At 37.8% G+C, this 20,530-nt stretch overlaps 1 protein-coding gene across 8 annotated transcripts in view; it reads right to left on the bottom strand.

Annotated features, from left to right (window-relative positions):
- HELZ (helicase with zinc finger) overlaps positions 1-20,530 on the bottom strand; it is an 82,930-nt gene that overhangs the window by 52,610 nt on the left and 9,790 nt on the right. For 4 of the 8 annotated variants that reach the window (XM_083805309.1, XM_083805312.1, XM_083805311.1 and 1 more), the window contains exons 2-8: positions 13,489-13,716; positions 11,653-11,689; positions 8,234-8,358; positions 5,323-5,379; positions 4,636-4,684; positions 4,135-4,210; positions 936-1,134 (exon numbers count right to left, since the gene is read on the bottom strand). In XM_083805309.1, coding sequence (XP_083661435.1) covers positions 936-1,134; positions 4,135-4,210; positions 4,636-4,684; positions 5,323-5,379; positions 8,234-8,358; positions 11,653-11,689; positions 13,489-13,698 — 753 coding nt within the window. In that variant the 5' untranslated portion in view covers positions 13,699-13,716. Of the gene's footprint in view, positions 1-935; positions 1,135-4,134; positions 4,211-4,635; positions 4,685-5,322; positions 5,380-8,233; positions 8,359-11,652; positions 11,690-11,875; positions 11,975-13,488; positions 13,717-20,530 lie in introns of those variants that run through there. The other 4 variants (XM_083805313.1, XM_083805314.1, XM_083805315.1 and 1 more) reach the window with 3 other exon arrangements.

Genomic DNA, 20,530 nt, shown 5'->3' with positions numbered 1-20,530 from the left:
AATTAAATAAAACGTGCTACTTCAGAGATAAGCAAGACAAATCCACTAGATCATACCATGTAAGGAAAGAGTACAACCATTTATGGGCAATTAACCACAGGACTTAATTTTCAAAATCCAACTTATTTGTAGATGTTTAAAGTAGAACATGATTTAATTTGGAAAGAAGGATCTGATACAATGAGGCCCAATGACTGTATTTCCAGAAGACCCCAGATCTCAATGACATCAATGAGAATTCTAGAGACACCAGGAAACTATAATGAAGCTTTCTACTCATTAATCCATTTTGCAGAAAGTCCACTCTTCCCAGACTTTAATCAACAATAGATGGACCGAAAACTCCTTAGGGTCAGTGGTAAGTAGAGCTGGTCGAATGTTGCAAAAACATTCTTTGGAATTCCCAACAGCTGCTGAGTTTGATCATATCCATACCCCTCGCTCTTCAGGATTCAAACTTTTTTGAACATTGGGGATTGACTGTTCTTCACAAAAGTGCCTGCAGCTACAGGCAACGAAAAAGGAGCCATGCACAAACAGTATTGTCCAGTAAGTCATGAAAGCTTCACCATTTATTGTTCTCCAGTTTAAAAAGTTTTGCTATCCAGTCAAAGAACAGAAACAATACCATGAGACTTGGCTGACTCATCCTGCACTGGGAATAATACATACGCAAAATGAACGCTGATTAACCCACAAGCTGTAATTCACAAACTCTTCCTTGAATTCCTGAAAAGAATGAGTACTTTGCAGAAATCAGACCAAGTCTCTGGTATCTTTGCAAGAAGACAAAGGGCAGGATGCTAAGGGGAGCAAATTGGTTTGACAATTTCTTGGTAATGAGTAATTCGACCAGCTCTGATAGTAAGGGCCAAAAACAGGCTCATCTGTTAGTTTTAAATATGAGCACATAGGGAAGTAGTATATTTTCTTACCACTTTCTCAGGAGATAACGAATTCATCCATTTCTCAATCAAGGTTTCCATATAACTGCCCGAACACTGTTTGTTTTCCTTCTGCTGTTTTAATCTGATCAAGCGGGAAGCATATCGTTTTTGCCATTCTGTTAGCTCTTCCTGGGAATGTGCTGAAGTACACTGTGCACCGTACCTGCAGATCCCTTGCTCTAAAAATCTACATATAAAATAGGAAAAACGATTATGCCTTGAATGTTTTGGTCTCCAATTAAAAAATGAAATTTATCAAAATTTTACTTTTAAAGCCAGAAGGACATTCTTAAAGTCGCTCTCTGAACTAAAGGCAGTTCTAGTCCATGGGAACTAATTTGGAAATATATAAATGTACACAGCCTTTTGTAAGAGAGGCAGCAGCCTCTCTTACTTCTAAGTAAAGTATATCAAATTTCTTTGAAACACAAGTCTTCTCACGAAATTTCCAGCTTCAAAGAAGAAGAATCAAGTGTTTGTACAGCAATTAACATGATGAGATCACGGACCATCCCTGAAATTGTTAGGCACTGTATTAACATGAATAAAATGGTGTAATAAGGGAAGATATAGCATAATTGCCTCCAATAGTTAATGCTATTAGCTGTTAAGTGCTCATTCAGCAGTTTTTCCCAGAGCAACAGTGACATCACGTGGTCTTTTCTATTAAATACACCTACACAGAAATGATCTCTCAAGGAAAAGGTTTAATCCTCTTGGTAAAGAGTGCATGAGTCTAAAAGGATCTACTCCTTACAGAGGTTATGGATTTGTTAAAGAAGTCCATTTTTCATGTAATAACACATGCTGTTGCATCAAAATTAACAATATTCCTAATGTCTATGCGCAATTTAAGCATTCTAGTTCTCAGAATTTATTGCAAATGTGGGCCAACTATTACTTAAATGTCTGTATAACTTATGAACTACTTTTTACAATTAAATGTTGTATGAAATTTAAAAAACACAAGGCAGCATCTGCACTTTCATCATTCTTCAAAAGTGAAGCCCTTAAAAAACATTGCAAAACAAAATATAAAATGTTTTTTGTTTGTTTTCTTCTGTGTTTTTGCTTTGTTTTATGTAAAGGTACTCAGAAAGCATTGGAGATACAGACCAGGCCAGTGGGGTTTTGGTTCGTGTGTTAATGTAAGCATCACATTTATCATAAATAAAGTCAGGAATGCTGATCTCTGTCAAGATATTGATTTGATAGGAAGTCTGTAAACATAACTATATTTGAATTTCACATAGATACCAACGTATATATTTATATTAAGAACCTCATCCTACACTGATGAGTTACTGCGAAAGAAAAAGGATGCACCAAGACTCCAAGACTAAATGAATACAGAAGTGAGCACCCCACATCAAAGAACTAGCTGAACATCAGTGACTGAATAACCTTTCCGCAGTAAACATATTATGTAATGTAAAATATAATGTGAATTAGAACGTGACTTTGACCTATCTGACAAAAACAAGTAATACCTGACTATGACATGAAAACCTTGCAGCAAAAGTACTTGGATATCCAGGACACACTCGCATCACTGATTGTAATTTGATTTAGCATACACATTTCTTAAAGGAATGGTATAACTATTTAAAGGTTTAAGTGCCCAAATGGCAAATAAAATAAGCATGATATATACTATGTTATTACTAGAGGTGTTCTCAAGCTATGTTGCTTAATATCTTTTAAATTAAAATATTTTTCTTGGTAGTCAGTTTCAACGTTGAATTGCACATTTTCAAATTCAGCACTGCACTGATGTATTAAAATGCTGAAGTACAATTATGATTTTCATGCCCCAAAGTAAATGGAGCACAAGCATAAAATAAATTGTTGACCTGTTCTTATTAGCTATCCAGCAGACTTTAAAGTGTTTTCCTTTTCATTATTTAATAAGAAAGCATATTACCTTAAAAAATTGTCATCATTATGCAAGTTTTCCAAATTTTCAGTGTTAATAGACAATTTGTTTTCCCCTAAATGCTTAGTTTCTTAGCTAGTACAGCTGCAATTCCGTAACTTCATTATCCAGAATAAATATGATGTACTCCTACTGCTTTATGGCACACAGGGGAAAAATAAACCACAACTTCAAAAATCCATATTCAGTACTTGTAACCACCCCCTTACAAGGAAGCTAAAATATTTTATCCATGGTTGGAATGCCGCTGTTCATATGGATTTGCTGAGTAAAAGCACATCCTTCTCACTGTAAACATTAATAGCGTGCATAAGAAGGTAACCAGTAAAGCTAACTACAGCTTTCATGGAAAAATCTTTCAGAGCAGAGGTTAGAAACATGGTATGGATGCTGCTCAGACAGTCATCATTAATTATTATTTTTTTTTAAATGTCATTTATGCATAAGATCTGCTAAGAGTCAACAGTTGGCAGGATTTAGCAGCTCTAGAAAATCACAGCCAATTTCAGCAGATTCAGTTGTATCAACTAAAAAGCAAGTCCAATTTCTACCTATGTTGATAATAATGTATAAGTTACAGATATGGCAGAATGAAGTGCACAATAATTGTTTTTCACCATATTTATTAATTCTAACTACATATGTAATACTGTGTTATCAATATAAACCACGGGAAAATTTGACTAGTGGACTGAAAGAGACAAGGAGAAGAAACTTCAATATAAGCACAAGCACTTGGACTTTCAGCAAGGCAATTCACCTCTGTGTATATGAATTTAGGCAAAATGGACATAATGAGATCCAGAGGGAAACTGCAAACATTATTTTATCTGAAGATAAACCTCATCTAACAGCAAAGCCCACTTATCCAAAGGCACGCACCCTATCTGCTGTCAAAGTACACTTCACTGTGCTTCAGCCCGCTAACAATGCTGTCTGCAGAAGTGAACTTGTCACATCTCTGAAATTATACAAATTAGAAAAGGGAGGGGAAAAAGACAGATGCTGCCCTGTCACTAGAAAAATGTTGCTCAAACTACTCTTATGACAACAGAGCTAGTGATTTCATTTTACAGAAAAAACGAGGTGCCTCTGCATCTACTGACCCATCCAAAAACCTGTGAATTAATCAACTCCTGTTCTAACAAGTACCTTCACATTCTTAGCTTCCTAATCATTCTGTTAGCAGCTTAATAAAAGAGGAAGTGTTATGATGCCTTAGAGAATGTTGGTATAAAGCATTCAGTTTACCTTTTACATAGTGTATATTCTTCACTGCTTGTGACTCCTCTGGGTGGAGGGCGGAACTGCCAGCCATCCCGGGACCCTGCGGGGTAGTCAAAAGTCAGGTTAATTGTCTAATGGCCAAGTATTTACGAGTCTGATGGTAACTGTCCAGGGAACCATGTCTTTAAACATCAACCAAATTGTATTCACAAGCAAAAAAATCATCCAACAAAAAAAAAAATCTACTCCCTAACAAATTCATTTAGAACAAAGTTTTAAAGGGTATGAAGGCAAGTTTTAAACAACTTGCAGAATGGAGCAAGCTCTGTTACAATGCTTTGACCAATAAATGGAAACTTTTGCCTTCAAATTCAACCAATGACAACAAATTCAACCTCAGTCCCCAGAGTTCATCAAGTCAGGCCTGTTTTCTCCTTTTTGACTGCTATCTAGTGCTAAACATTCAGCAGAATCTTCAAGTCTTCTCACCACAAAATGAAGTAGCTATAGAAATGATTTACATACCTTCTTCTAAATCTTCTACATGATATCCTGATGGTACTTTACCAGCTGCCTACAATTATTAAAAAAACAATTGTAAAAAAACACAAAACAATTTCATCAATAAGAACTACTTTGGCTTCTTTGCTTTTAAAAATGTGTTTCAGAACAATCAATAAAAAAACATTCAGAAGTCTGACATCACTTCTAGTTACAAAAATATTTCCTAACTACTAAATTGCTACCATTGATAAAAAGATTCTGACAGGAACACTGAGTCCACTCATCTTTAAAAGAAAATTTTAGAGGGTTCCACTCTGCGATCATTTTAACATGGACTGCAATCAAAATTTAAAAGGTCAGAAGTCTAAGCGGTACTGAGATGTCTTTCATCTTTCAATTTACATTAAAAGTAAAACCCAAATCAATGAGAAAAAGACAATAACTAAATAATATAATTTAAATGCTTTGAACTCTTTCTACACGCTACTTCAGCCTATCAGCACGTTTCACTATTTTCTCATATATCATGCAAAACTGGGATGAAAGGCTGCTGAAAAGATAGGTGATAAAGACCAAGACACCAGTGGAAACTACAGATCTGAACCAGTATGTTCACAGTGAGCCCCGATCTCCCAGGACACATCAAAACAAGCTTTTCAGCTGCATCTGCTACTACTCATTATTTTCCAATAAAGTGCTCATTATTACCTCTGTTTCTGCAAGAAGTGTTTTCAGTCGTGTCAGATCTTTAGTTACCATCCCGTTCTAGGGGGAGAAGGGGAACAAGAAAGAATATTAATTTATCAACCTCAAACTTTCATGTACATTAAACAACAGCAAGAAAGTTCATTTCTACCACCACCACCAAGGAGAAGGGCAACAAGGAAACATGAATTTGACTTACAGTACACAATTTTAAATGACGTACTACTACATAACACTGAGCAAACATTACAGTGAAAAGGTAAATTTTACCCTGGCCAAACACAGCGCCAGATTTGCAGCGAATATCAATATAGGACAAGCATATGTGGAACAACTTGGAAAAAAAAAAACTCTTACAAGTTTGTCTGCCACCCAAAACAAGTATTAATAGCCACAATACTTATTAAATGCTATCCTCCAGAGCAATACTCTACATGTGAGGTGGCCCTGGAGGCACGATAGCCCGATGGACAGGGACTCTATGCTCTAGATCTATGCTCTTAGCTGCCAGCCTGCTGGGTGACCTTAGGCAAGTCACTTCAAATCTCCATGCCTTGGTTTCCCATCTGCAAAACGTTGATAGTAATACTGCCTGCCTTTACACAGCACTTTATAAGCTACTGACAAAAAGCACTATACATCAGCCATGTGCTGCAGTTACTGAAACACTTCATCTCTGAAGGAATCGATAAAATGAACTGTCACTGCTGTTGCAGCAATGGATTCATTTCTTCTTAAGGATGTATTTCACAGATTACTGATTTCTACTGTTTCATAACTCTTTCTGCTCTGATGTAGACTACGTCGTTTTCAGAGCTTTTACTAAAAAGCAAAGATAAGCCATGTAATGAAAAATAACTGCAGACCCAAGCTACATCTGAATTAAGTTCTTTCAAAATTCAATTTAGCTGAAGTAGATAGCTAGTGTGCAACAATTTCACACTCACATAAGGCAAAACTTTGAAAAAAGGAACCTAGATCTGTATTTTTATTTCAAAAACTCTTGCAGGACTTCAATCAAGTCACACTGCATGTGCTATATTTTTCCACGTTTTGATTGTGGTGCTACTGAGCAGCAGAAATTACTGAAAATTTATACACTCAAAAATTCACACACCCAGGTTTTTTTTCCACAGAGATTTTTCACTTCTTCAGCAGAAAGGTTGCAAACTGAACGTGCTGAGCTTAAATGTATTAATGCATAAAAAAAGTTACCAAGAATCATTCTCTTAAGTCACTGGGGAGGAAACTGGATGGATTCCAGCTCTTCAGTAAATTCATTCCAAAACTTCATTTCATTTCTCCTCTCACACACTGACAGAAGTAAGTTAGTTTCTGATTTTAATATTCCCACTGAAAACAGCGTCTAATGACCTGAAGGTTGTAAAAACTTCTTAAGTTCTGCTTTGGGAAAAAACTCTGGAATTACATACGAAGATACCTTTCTTTACACAACAATAGCTCAAAACAAGCCTGTACAACACCGTTCGTTTCCTACGATAAGGAGCTTTTGGCTATTTTACTTTTTTTTTTTTTCTCCTGAAAGCAAGTTTCCTTTGATCTTGCCAGCAATTTTTCAATGAAACTTTTTTCCCATTAGAAAACGGCAGCTAGGCAGAGGAAAATCTTTTATTTACATAAAAATAACTAACGGCAGGGGATGGAGAAAGAGAAGAAGAAAATTCAGGATGTATTCTGGACAGACAAACAGAAGGCTCCCTCAGAATCACCCCACTGATTAACTTAAGCACCAAGACATAACTTCAGCTCATTTCAGGTCCCTCCCTAGGTGAATGTCTAATTACTGAACTGCACAATCATTCAGTGTGTACGTGTATCTTTTGGCTCAATCCATACTTTTTTCAGGAAAAAAAGATAATTCATAAGTATCTTGTCAGGAAATTGACCCTGTATGACTAATAAAGTAGCAACGCAACTCCTATAACATACAGAAAAAATTACAAGTTACATTTAAATAATACTGAACATGATCTTTAATCACTTAGCAATGTGTAATTACAAGACAACACTTATGCATCAATACACCTCTAAAGCAAACTCATTCTCCCTGCTTTTACTTCCCAACATCCCATTTCAAGGTAATGGGCTCTTGTACAATTTCTGATGTCACTTTCACATTCCTCAGTCTGACAGGAGCTGCTCTTGGCTGTGCTATGACCATTTTTCTGGATTTAGCACCACCAGCAGTTCATGGTGAAGAACTGCTTATTATTTAACCTAGATTACAGAAACTAATATGATATCGTCCTTTGGAGACTTACATATGTGCTTACTTTTCCCCAAGTGAGTAGTCACATAGGAGTCAAAACTGTTAATTACGTGTATGGGGTTAAGAACACCTTTACAAACTTTGACAGTTCAAGGGTAAAATAGAAGCTTTAAACTCCAACCTTCATCTTGTCTCGAAATGCAAGACTTTCTTGTTTTCTTTGTTTGTTTTTATCCCTGATAAGCTTTTATTTTTCTTACAACTTATTGTGAGCTACGTATTTAATAGTCCTATCAATATTCTTTCTGCTTCAAAGACTAAACTTATTAAGTGCACACAAAATGGTGTCAGGTGCAATCCAAACAAAAAACAGTTTGAAGTTTACATTACTTTATTACATTGCCCAAATACATAAATTATTTTGCATTTCTTCATGATTCAGAGCCAACAACCAAAAAAAACTTTACAAAATTTGTACCAAACCAAAACACTGGCAATGCAACAACGGTATCCTTATTAAATATGCATGCCCATAGACTTATCTTTGTCTTTTCAATAAAAAACATTTGTTGCAACCTGTCCGTCAAACTCATGTTCAGAAGTTTGCTATTAAATACATCCAAAACAAAAAAGGAAATAGAAAACTGCTTTCTAAGTTACATAGCTTACAGCAAACACACTTACCAGTGATTCACCCATCAGTGATTTGGAAAGAACATTAGACACAATTTGCAGCTTCCCTTTAAGATGCATGCAGCAGAGCACTGCACGGAAAGATCCATCTCCCTTGGCCAGCCCCTCTCCCAGCACTGCAACACAAATCAGCAAGTATTAGCTTCATCACAGCATGCACTTGAATAAAGCCTACAGTTTTCCTTCACCTTTAACATGAAAATAATGTCTGAAACTTGAGTTAAGTCCGTGGCTTCTGTGAAAGACACAGCTTGAATGGAAAGGAAGTATTACTAGCTCATGCCTAGTATTAACTTGGAACTTGTCTCACACCATCTAAGAAACGTTGTACATGAGCTCAAAAAAAAAAGGTTGAAAGGTTTACATGCTAAAATAGACAAAAATTAAATACGGGAAGGATAAATTCAAATATCTGACGCAGACACAAAGGACCTCCTCTTCACAGAAAGGGTACAAAAAAACCAAACAGCAACCAACAACCTTTCAGTAACACAAACATGCTCAGGAAGATCCATTCATGCTCACAAAAAACATGCCCTGTAGTTTCCAAATATAGCTAACCTCCTCGTGGTCAATTCCTGTTACTTTAAAAGGGCTTTTATTCACTTATGCAGTAAAGTGCAGGATATAGGAACGATTGTCCGAGTCCAGAAGTTTACAAGCTCCATGTAACAGAAAACTTTCCTAATGTTTTCTAGCACTGGATCAGATAGCTAGCCAAACAGACACTTTCATTGACACTTCCAATAGTGAAAGGATTTATTTCATGATACAGTTGGGCTTCAGACAAGGAGGCATAACACTTAATCATGTATATTAACTGTCCAGAAAAAGCAGTGCCTTTCTGAGCGACTAAAAGGCTAGTAAAGCTATGCACGTGAGTTGAAAAGGAGTCTGGGACAGTTGTTCAAAATTACGGAATTAAAATATGTATTAGTGTTATTGCAGGCAACATCAACATCTGTGTTTACACTGCTACTCATGCAGACCTTCGATGCAAGCAGCTTCTATTAGTACTAACAGGAATCTTACAATCACCACAACTTCAGGATTACATTTTAGAATAAATCAAAACTCTTCACTCAACAGACATTCGTGTCATTAACAAAAAAATCTCATGAAACAACAGAACAAACACAAAAGCATTTACATAAAAACAACCAGACATCCCTTCAAAACGAAATGGTAACTAAATGCTGTTTACAAAGCGCCACAAAGATTACTCTGAATTCACCACTCTGATGATACTGACCACAGTTCCAAAAATAGAGCTTACTTCCCAAATCAGAAGCAGCAGCACCAGAAATAGCTTTAGCATGTCGGGCAGTTTGCTATTTTAACCTCAAAGACTAGATGTCCAATTATGATATTTCGTAGCATTAACCACCCAGTATTACCAAGCTAAAACATGCAGTTGCATATAAAAAGTCACAGCACATGAACTAATTTATTTTGTTAGAGATTTGTGGAATAATTTAACAGATTCTAAGTTATCATGACTCCTTACAACAGTGCAAGCACTAAGGAACATGTATTTCTCAATTTATTCCAAAATATATTTATCGTTCAAGGTTAAAATAAAATAGTCACAGGAATGCAACACATCAAGGCTTGTAAGAAGATGGAACAGCAGCTTGAATAAAAACATTCTCTTGAAAAAAAATTGTGAGCATCAAGGAAATACAGTTAGTCCATATTAAGGTTCTTTCTTCCCAAGGATATTTCAAAGAAAACTAAACCCAAGAACTTTCAGGATCATAAATGATACAGATACTCTGAACCGTCTAATACTGGGCTACAATCAATAACAGCACAACACAGGAAACCCCAAACAAATTGTTAATTTTTATTTAATCAGTACATATGTACACAAGCACACTTTTTATAAGGAAATAATATGGTGTGAAGTTGACAAATGTCTTCAGTTTTAGGTCTGGAAAAAATAAGTGCAGAACATGCTGGGATGAATTAAGGAAATTAACACCACACTGGTAACAATTCTTTGTTGCTTATATACATTTGAAAGCCAATTTCTCTACTTTTTTCAAATTAAAAAAAGTAGAGATTGGTGTTCCTATTCTTCTCACTTCTATGTGCATCCAGCGAGAGAAAGAAAAAATACAGTTAATGCTACTGTTCCTTTGAGATACTGACTTCTGACACACATGCCAAGAGAAGAAAAAGGCTCCACGGATGAATGTCAGCTACCCTTATGACAAACCCATCAGATCTCATCAATGAGAACACTATTCATTAAACAGAATCCCACTTCCTACCTCCTTTAACCACCATTCATCTTGCCATACGTCTCTCTGTGACTTTTATTTGCCACCATAAAAGACAACTGTGAGATTTGTCAGGATATTGCACCCTTGGCACGTTTCAAGAGTTAGAACAAGAAGCAGCCTTAAAGACAACAAACCTATTTTAAGAATGGCATTGATTAAGCGATGTTCAGCCCTTTAAAATTTGTTTAAAGGTTTTCTAAGGGGGAAAACTACACCTACTGAAATTACATTTACTTTTCCTAGTTATGCTTTGTGAACCCTCACAAGCAGTCTGCAGAACCCCACAAACTCCCCAGCCTATGACTTGAGCATCAGTGAAGAAGAATGCACTTAAAAACAAAAAACCACCACAGTGTAAAAGTTTTCATTGCTAGTGCAGGAATGTCACAAGAGTAATCACACAGTCCATGCAACAGAATTGTGGCTTCGGGAAATTTCCTTTAAAATTTGTGAATACTTAAGGAAATAAAAACTGAAAGGTGGGATCTGCCCTGCTTTTCCTTCCAAAACTGATCTTCCAAATTCTGATCCAATGTTTACCAAACTCAGCAGAGTCCTCACTAAGTATTGAGTCACTTTCACTATAAATCAGTTACAAAATATTAGCAAGGTTAACCCCAATTAAACAAGGCATCATAAATGGAAGACACAACTTAAGCGTGCCATTGCCACACATTTGGAACCTTTAACAAACAGGGATGAATGTAAGCACATCACTCCTTCTCCTCCTCCCCCCCAAATCAGCACCTAAAATACAAACCTAAATATCAACCAATGCCCCTAGGAAGGAAGATAGAACAAGCAGCTGCCTTTCCCACCATAAAAATCCAAACACTACCAACCTGCCCTATATCTGTACACTAAAATAGATATTAGCCAAACAGTACCCTTATGCCAAAGGCAGCTGTATTTTAGTTCTGGTACTTGAACATGAGTTACAAAATTGTGAGATCTCCTTAAAAAAAATAAAGTAGAAAAAAGTATTATAAAACAGATACATAATTTTAAACTAGCAGAACATCCATTGTTAGCAAACTAACAAATCTGGGCACCAGATTTTAAAATTCAGACAACTGACTGCAATTTATAACACTAAGGAATAAAAGAAAGAAAGAAGCATACCATGCCTACAGTCTTCATCTGCTTGCCCATACTTTTTCTGAAAGGTAAAACACGAAAAGTTTAAAAATAGCATTATTCCAGTTAGCATAAACAACTACATGCTTCAACTAGAAGTTTCTTAAAACTTTTAAGAACCCATTACCTCGATTTTTTCCAGGGTAGAACATGTAAAGAACATCAGTCACATGTCAAATATAATATAATGAATTCTTAGAAAACTGACCTTTTCCTCAAATTCTCAGCAAATGGACATTCTAAAAGAGGTACATGAATGTGCAAAGGTATATGCTTATGTATATATTTTGTAGGTGGCTCACAACACCTAGGAAAAAATATAAAAATTTTCTTTCTAGACACTGTTTTTTAAACTTGCACTAATACACTCTTGGAATTTGTAAGGTGTACTTTATTTAACTGTCTTATCAGTGGTTATTTGAAACAATACTTCTTTTAGTAAAAAAAAAAAAAAGGAAAATTAAGATTTTTAAAGAAAAAAATAAAAATCTTTAAGTATCTATGTAATCCAAGTCTTTAATGAAAAGGTTTTGATTACAAGAATTTTCCAAAGCCCCTAACAGCTTACTGCAACAAATTTCACTATGTTGAACATTCAGAGAGGTGCCTCATAACATTTTCAGAGGCATCCAGGTCAGGAATGCATTTAATACTGTTAAGCCTCTAACTGTATATTACCCTATGTAAATAATTTTGAGAAGTCAATCTGTAGTAACACAACTTCCAATTTAACAAAACACCTTAGTTATTACTGAATCTCTTCCCCCTGAGGAGCTATACTATAAGTCACATTTTAATCTAAGAAGTTTTCCGATTCTTGTTTTGCACACAGAATAGTCAAATTCAGCTATCTATTTCAATAAAGTTTTAAAAAGCTGCTTAATCAGATGGGCATGACTTAATTTAAAGCTGCCCAGCAAGGTCTTACAACTTGGCCACACTTCACCATATGGGATGGGATGGAATTGTTCATACCCATAGTACGTGAAGATTCAGGGTAGAGGAAGCCCCTGTAAATCTGTAATAACATTCTCAAAACAGAAGGATAAGGAAAAATGTAGGTTAAATCATATTAATCACTCTATGGTCCTTTCCTTTAAGAAACTGTAGCACTCTTGAGCGTTCAAGGAAGGTCATATTTTTGGTTAACGGGATCACCTGCAATTCAGGGATATGCTTCTTGCCTTGAATTTACAAGCCTTTACAAAGCTCACAGTTCTCACATTTCTATTAAAAACCTGCCAGAGACTAAAAGTTACGTCTTTCACCAGACATGCTCTAGCCTAGCAATGGAAAGCTAGTATGTGATCAAATATTAAAAGACTGCTGTTAGGCTATGCAAAGGCAGCTAAATTAAGTATGAACTGGTTGCCTGAATTCTGGTGTTTCTTAATGTTTTTTTGAGCATCTAGAGTTGTAACCTGAATTTAATGCTCTTTAAAGATAAGGTAATTTGGTATGTAATTCAGCATAATTATATGAACATAAAGTAATACTCTAAAACCAGTTATTTTTCCTTCCTGGAATACATTTAGGGGTGTTGGGTTTTCGTTGTGTTTTTATATATATTATTTTTTTTCCCCCATTCTTTTAGGGAACTGTGATTCAGACCCAAACTATTTAGAGGTCCCAATCTTGAAAATAAACAGATCGGAGAAAACTACACGACAGAATCCTCAAACATGTTTTAGCAAGAAGAATTCTGTGGCAAACGAACATGCCAACTACACACAAATGCTGAATTTTACTTAAGTCTTGATGGCACAAGATACTCGATTGTTCTTTCCAGTTCGCTAGATACTATGAAAGAGTCACACTCACAAGTTGTAAAAAGGAAGCAATTCTATACAGAAGAGTCTCGATTTTGATGCGGTCGATTTCTGCCTGGCATGCCTCCGGGAGGTGAGCTGGGGGGTACTGGCTGAGGGAAAGGAGTGCCTCTGTGCAATGCTTCACTGCCACTTCATAATCCTGCTGCTTAAGGGATTCACATGCTTGTTCACATGACTTCTCTGGTCTTCTGTCTGCCATGACTCAGGGACAGAAATCCTAGAGTGGGGGCAGAGGGGATGACAAAACGTTGGTTAGCTGCATGATGGCAGGGACAAGTCGCCAACCAACTTCCGATCCCACCTCAAGGTGCTGCGGCACATCCCCGCCGGTGTATGCCACCTCCGCTCCCTATCCCCCTCTACCTGACCTCTTCCCACTCTCTTCTCCGTGTTCATACTTCCATCCCTCCTGGCTCTCAGTTCTGAGTCTAATTCAAGACCACAGTTAAGCCCATGACTGACTATAGGAAAGGAAGCAGTGGTTTTACAGCTTTACGCACTTTGCTGGTGGGTCTTCACCGCGAACAGGACCGCTATTTTGGAAACACCTCATCCACCCCTTCCCTGCGCCCGCAGTCCTGCTCTGGCAGCCACCTCCGCTCCCACAGCATCGCTCTCCCACACCGAGGACGAGCCGAGGCGCAGGATGGATGAGCACAGACAGGAGGTCAACAGCAAACGTCTGTCGGGGGCTTCGTTTTCGTGTCTGAGCAAACGTGGACACCCCTGCCACGCCACCACCTTCGCGCCCCTTGCCAACAGAATTTCTTGAATAATTTTAAAGTTAATATTGGGTAGGATGAGGAGGGAGTGAAGCAATTGTGATACAAAGTTGTACGGAAGACAGACAACAGCATCCACCAATAAACTGCGACAAGTGGTTATCCACAGCCTGAACCACCAGCAGAAAAGCAAAACCTTTCTATGATCCCCGTCTACTTTATCCCTTCATTGATATGTTTAAATAAATGTTGTTGTCTCTAGGGACACTTGACTTCAGAGCTGACTTGACAAAAATGTGTTCTGGTATCTGAAAGAGGAAAATTCAAGAGTTCCCACGTGGTCTGCTAAGAAGCAGCATACTATCAATCTTCATGATGATCCATCAACTGTTACAGTCACTGAAAATAACTAAAATAACTCTCCCTTCAAAAGTCCGTTGCTAAAGACTTCCTTTATACTTCATACTTGTATATTTTTAAGCAATCTAAGATCAAGTAACTTTAAGAAGTCAATCTGATAGTCAAATAAACACAAGTTCCATACAAGAAAAACTCTTCGTTATCCCACTTTTCTCATTAATACATAACTAAGCCAATATACAGTAGAAACATACACAAGAAGTTTGATTTATTCTATGGCAGTGTTCTATGTGCTTGACACCATTCCTAAAACTTGATTTTCAGCATCGCAACACAAACATGCAAAGGAACACTGATCTCTGCAGACTATTTTGACTTAAACCATGTTCTCTTTTACAACATTTACATTGATGAGAAATTTATAAAAATCTTCCCAAAGGTGAAGGAACACAAGCATGAAGTAGGTTTTGCATTTCTGTGCATGGGAGAAAAGTCATTTATGAAGTAATTATATTAACATTAAAAGCATTTAGTTGGATCACTTAAACGAGCACATATTTTTAATTATGCAAATGTTAGGTATTGTTACACTGTTTATGAAAGGATCCTTTCTACATATGACTAAAAATTTTAGTAAAATTTGATGCCACGGAATTTTACAGATCTAGGGTTTGCTTCCCAGTAACACAACAGTTAATTGACGTTTTTCTCACATGCTTTGTTTTCCTCCTAGGGGACTGAAAAGAGAGGATTTCATGAACTCTGCTGTATTTTTGATTTCCTCACTTCCCGGCTGACATCGAACCAAAATTCCTTTGACCAGAAGTCTCCGCAGAGCTTCTGTGTGTTTATTCGAGCAGAAGTATTTATACACACATCCTACCCTAACGGACCTGGCCAGCATAACCAACAGGCGTTTGGACACTGTGCTACCCAGCCCTTCTTCCCCAGCATGGCACCATGTTAAGAAAAGGAAAACATGATATTTATCAGTTGTCCCATGCTGGCTGTTTCACCAAATATTGAAGTAGTTCAAGGAGAAACCAGGTTTTACACCCCCAGCAGTAGCCTACTGTACTGCAGAGGCCACACGACCTCTTTGGTCAATTTGTAGACTTAGAGGGCACTTTAAGGGACGTAACCGACCTTAACATGATCCACAGGTTGCTGCTTAAGTGGAGTTCAGAGCAGTCGGGACCAGGCTGTTTGGATAACCGCGCTAAACTGAGTCACACCATCAGTATTTCAGAGTAACTTCAGGGAAACTTCAGGGACACTGAAGTCACAGAGCATGGGACATAACAGGCAGGGAGTCACTGCAGCATAACTTGTTTAAAAAAAATTAATCATAACAAAAAAATGGTATGCAGACAACGTAGCGGAAATGATAAATTCATGCTCTCAGATTTCATTTCGATTCCATAAATATCCATACAGACACAAACACGCACGTTTATTGGGTATTTGCACCGTCTACTTCAGATCCAGTCCGGCTGCTCTGAACTTTTCCTTGGGGGCGCTCGCCTCTTCCCGCTGACTCTCTGAAAACCCATCCTCCTGGCTTGTGTCCCCTGGGCTGTGTCTAATATAGTTACTGAGACTTAAATCGTGTGAATGTGAATTAAAAACATGCCATTTTAAAATCTAGTCCGTTATAGTACCTGACCTACCCATGCTTAAAATTATTTCAGAACATTTAACATTTTAACATCCAAGGAAAGGAGACACTTATTAAGGAAAAATCATTTGGAATTCTACAAGTGTTTCTTGTTTTAAAATTTCAAATGTAAAACTGGAATTTCTACACTCGCTCCAAGAGCAGAAATGATTGCAGATTAGATTTGAAAGCAGAAGTGTTACAAGGTCTGTGCCATATTCCCAACTCTTCGCAAAACTGAGCTAATTACTTATGCACTTCAGTTTTTCCGCCTGTAAAACTGAGATTAAAATACTAAGCATGTAGCAGAATAAATGTCAGGATTATTCATTTTCTCAAAGCAGCTGGAGAACTGCATGCCAAAAGAGTTGCAATTCAAATTAGAGTAATAATTTATTCTAATAGCAAATTTTAATGCGTCTTCCGAATTTTGTGGAAGCAGCAAACAGGCATACATATTCCCACTATCTGAAGCTACACGTCTCAGACAGGTGGACCTACCTTAGAATTACAGCCACAATGTGTTATCAACAGCGCCTTTATCATCAGCAATCGATTCAAAGCATTTCTCAGTTTTGAATCATCTCACAGCAGTCCCACTGCCTAAAGGAAGGCTCCTGATTTAGGCATTTAATAAGATATTTAAGTAACATTAAGCATAGCACCTGCGAATTCCACCTGTCAGCCTCGTGTTGACTAGAGCCATATGGGAGGTGACACAATGCTTCCCCATGAGCTAATCCAGAGATTGAACCCTGGCTTCATACCTTGTGCCTTCCAAAAACTCCTTCAGTAGGAGGAAACTGACTGATCTACGTTTCTTTGAAGGCCAAGTCCTGTCCAGCTTAACTTCCACAAAGGATCTGTTGTCCCTATCATTTAGAAGACCTGGTTGATTCCAACAGGTACAACTCAACCCCTGGTGTTTATTTTGTTTTTGCTGAGATTTGAGAGGGATTTTTTCCCCTACTAATGATTTTTGGAGGCAATATTCATAATGACTATTTCTCCTTCTTTCCAATGAGATTTTGAAAACAAATACAGACAGAGTAACTAAACGCTAATCCCCAAGTAAAACTGTACATTTCCCCTCCAAATACGCAGAGGGGGTCGGGGAAGGGCGAAGGGCCGGCTCAGAGGACGAGCTGTGAACAGCATGATCCACACGGCCAGTCAGTGCTAAGCAAACCCTACGCCTGCTTGGGGCACAGGATGCTTTTCAAGAATTACTCCACAGCCTGATTAGTCCAAGAGCAAACTAAAAATCAGTGTAGGAGAAGAGAAAATCACGAATTAAGATTTTAGTATTTCAGAGTATTTTAACTCGTGACTCTGCACTTTTACCCCACAGTTAACTGATGGAACCAAAGGATCCGTACACGAAGATAATGGTAAGTTAAAGTGAGTGCCAGTTCCTAAAAAAAAATTCAAACAGATGCTTTTTCAATTCACTGTAAAGCATCTAGCCAGATAACTCCTGCTGTACTTCATAAACAAACAGATTAGAGGGCACAATGCTGTTCCTATTAATGTTATTGGCAAAATTCCCAATGTCTGCCAAGACAGAAGGATCAGATCCAAGGTCTCGCATGCCAAGCTGACAAACAGTAGACAAGTCAGTAAATATTTGCATATTTTAACCAGACATTAACATCTCTTGTAAAGATTTATGCTAAAGCGATGATGTTCAACTTGCAGTCCCACCGCGCGAGGGGTGGGAGCTCACAGGGAGCCGAATTCCGCTTCCAGCGCCGCATCCTGGGACTCGCGCACTGAACGGGCCCCGCGGCCGTGGGGAACACAGAGGGGCAAGAGCCTCTCCACCTGCCTCCCATTGCAACACCAAACCTTCAAAGAGTTCTGCTGGGAGAAACGAGCACCCCGATATTCCCTGCCAAAGGAATCCTGTTGGCACCCCAGTGCAGGAGAGAAGGAGGGCATCCTGCTCCATCGCCTGCTGCAGTCAGGTTGACACAGGCTCCGAGAAAGCGGAGTGGGAATTCAGCTCAGGAAATGCATACGGTGACCACGCTGCTTCCTAGCATGTCATTTGTCAGCCCTTCCCATAAACTGGATGGAAGTTTTGAACGCATAATACATTCAGGTAATTCGTAAAGAAGAGCCACCTGTTTTATCACTGTATCCCAGCAACTGCTTTCAAGAAGCAAGAGGTCTGCTAGATTTATTTTGGAGGCTAGTTGCTCTGCCCTTTCCCAATAACTTTTGAACTTCAAGGCCAACGTGGATTTCACAGAAGTCCAAAGGGTCTCATAGAAGCTGCAAGCTTCAGGAAAAATATGTAACAGGAGACCCAGGCTATTAGGTCCACTGAGAGAAAGGAAAATTTACTATTCGGTTTCTTATTGATATAAAGAGATCAGTTACCCCAACAATTCTTGCCATGCACTGCCATTTACCCCAACAGAGTGCTGTTCCAAAATATTGTTCACTAGTAAAAGAAAAGAACTATTTTTCTTGCTTGTAGTTATAAAACCCTAAAACTGCATTCATTAGTTTAGCTGAAGAACCCACCCATTAGTTTCCAGCTTTCACTAAAGCAGAGTTTCCAAATATTTTAGACAAGCAGTAAACTTTGCACAACTTTTTGAAATTTGTTTCTGGTAGAATTGAGATGAAAGCAATTCACAAACGAATGCCTCAAAAATGTGCAAATTATTTCCGTAATCCAAAGAAGTAATATTTGAGAAGTCATATAGCTGGTAAGGACACAAGCCTGTGACTGAAGTCTTCTCCTCTCCCGCAAAATTATCAGGAAAAGACTGACTACATGCTTAAATTTACACAGGCACGGAAAGATCTGGGTTCATTGTATAATCTGGATTAACTAAAATACATTAAGTATACTGCACAGCAAAAATGCTGGCTACCTTACCTGTGATTGTGACAACTCTATAGTTAAATAAAGATGGGTCACTGAAGTTCATCTGTTGAGACTCAGCAAACATACTGCGTGCGTCAGTCCACATAATAAAGCAGGGAATACTAAACCTATCTACTGCTAAACCACATTATATAGCTGCTCTGGCATCTCTAGTGATCCCTGCTTAAGATATGCCCCTACCTCTACACAACGTTATGTAATTGTTTTTGTAGTATACTGAAATACCACTCAACTGCCTTCAGAAGGGTAAAATAAAGTTACGTATTTACTTTCCTTAAGTAAAAATATAGAATAAGCTTACTTTGCCTTAAGACAAAAAACATTTTATTCAAGCCTACAAGAAGAAATAAAGCACAGAAGCCACTTACAGACACACACAGAAAAAATGCACTTTCCTAATGTCATGGCATAGACAGCATAAATAATCCCACACTCAGAAATCATTTAACAAAATGAGTAGGGAATGATGGTGCACTACGTCAATAAGAAAGACTTAACGGAACACAGAGAAAGGACAGTGACTCTTTCATGCAGAAAAGAATAATAGAAAAGGTGCTTTTGCCTTTAAAAAAAAAAACATAATTGCAGAGCTGTTATGCACCCATTTCTTGCAGTTACGGCTGAAGCCAGCAATATTAGTTCTACACAGCGCTCAGAAATGTACTGCACACCTTACAGAACAAATACAATGTCTCCACCCTTGAGAGAGGACTATCTAATCAGTTTTCTAAAGAAACTGAATTACTCTGGTTAATGTTGTACAACTCCAGGCAAAATGACCCTACTTTACATGCCAAAAATGATGCTAAATCTGAAATGGAGCATGGAGAACAAGGAAAGCTTCTTTCAAGGTTTTATTATATAGCGTAACAGCAGCAAGAATTCCTGCTACTTTGCCTTTAAAGAACATGGTATGCTTGAGATCAGATAGGGAAAAAAAAATTAAGATGATTAAGATGTTCGTGATGCCCCCTACTATTAATTACTTAGTTTGTCCTTCCCCTTAAAACACATCCAAAACAAATCCACAAAGACAGGACTGTAAGTTAGGAGGACAAGGGATCTCTGGCCATATAACTGGAGCCTTGAGCATGATCCTCTAAACTTAATGCATAGAACAAACACCTCCACAGTTATTGGAAAAGGAACAAGCGTCTGTGGGTGGTTTACCATTCACCTAACAACAGCACCACAAATATAGCAGCAACTGAGATTAAGAGCAAATGAGTTCTGCATCTGAACCCTCTGTGCTCTTTAAATCACTTTACATACATCACAGATGGTAACAAGTTAGATTTTATAGCATGCCAGTTACCATTTCAGAACAGACATTTCATTAAGTGATTATTAACACCTTATTATCTCTACTAATCTGTTTTCACTTCAGAAG

The sequence above is a fragment of the Anser anser genome (assembly GCF_964211835.1).
Source record: "Anser anser genome assembly, chromosome: 19".
Lineage (NCBI taxonomy): Eukaryota > Metazoa > Chordata > Aves > Anseriformes > Anatidae > Anser > Anser anser.
Note: the sequence above shows the minus strand (reverse complement) of the source record. Positions and strands in the feature narration are given on the sequence as shown.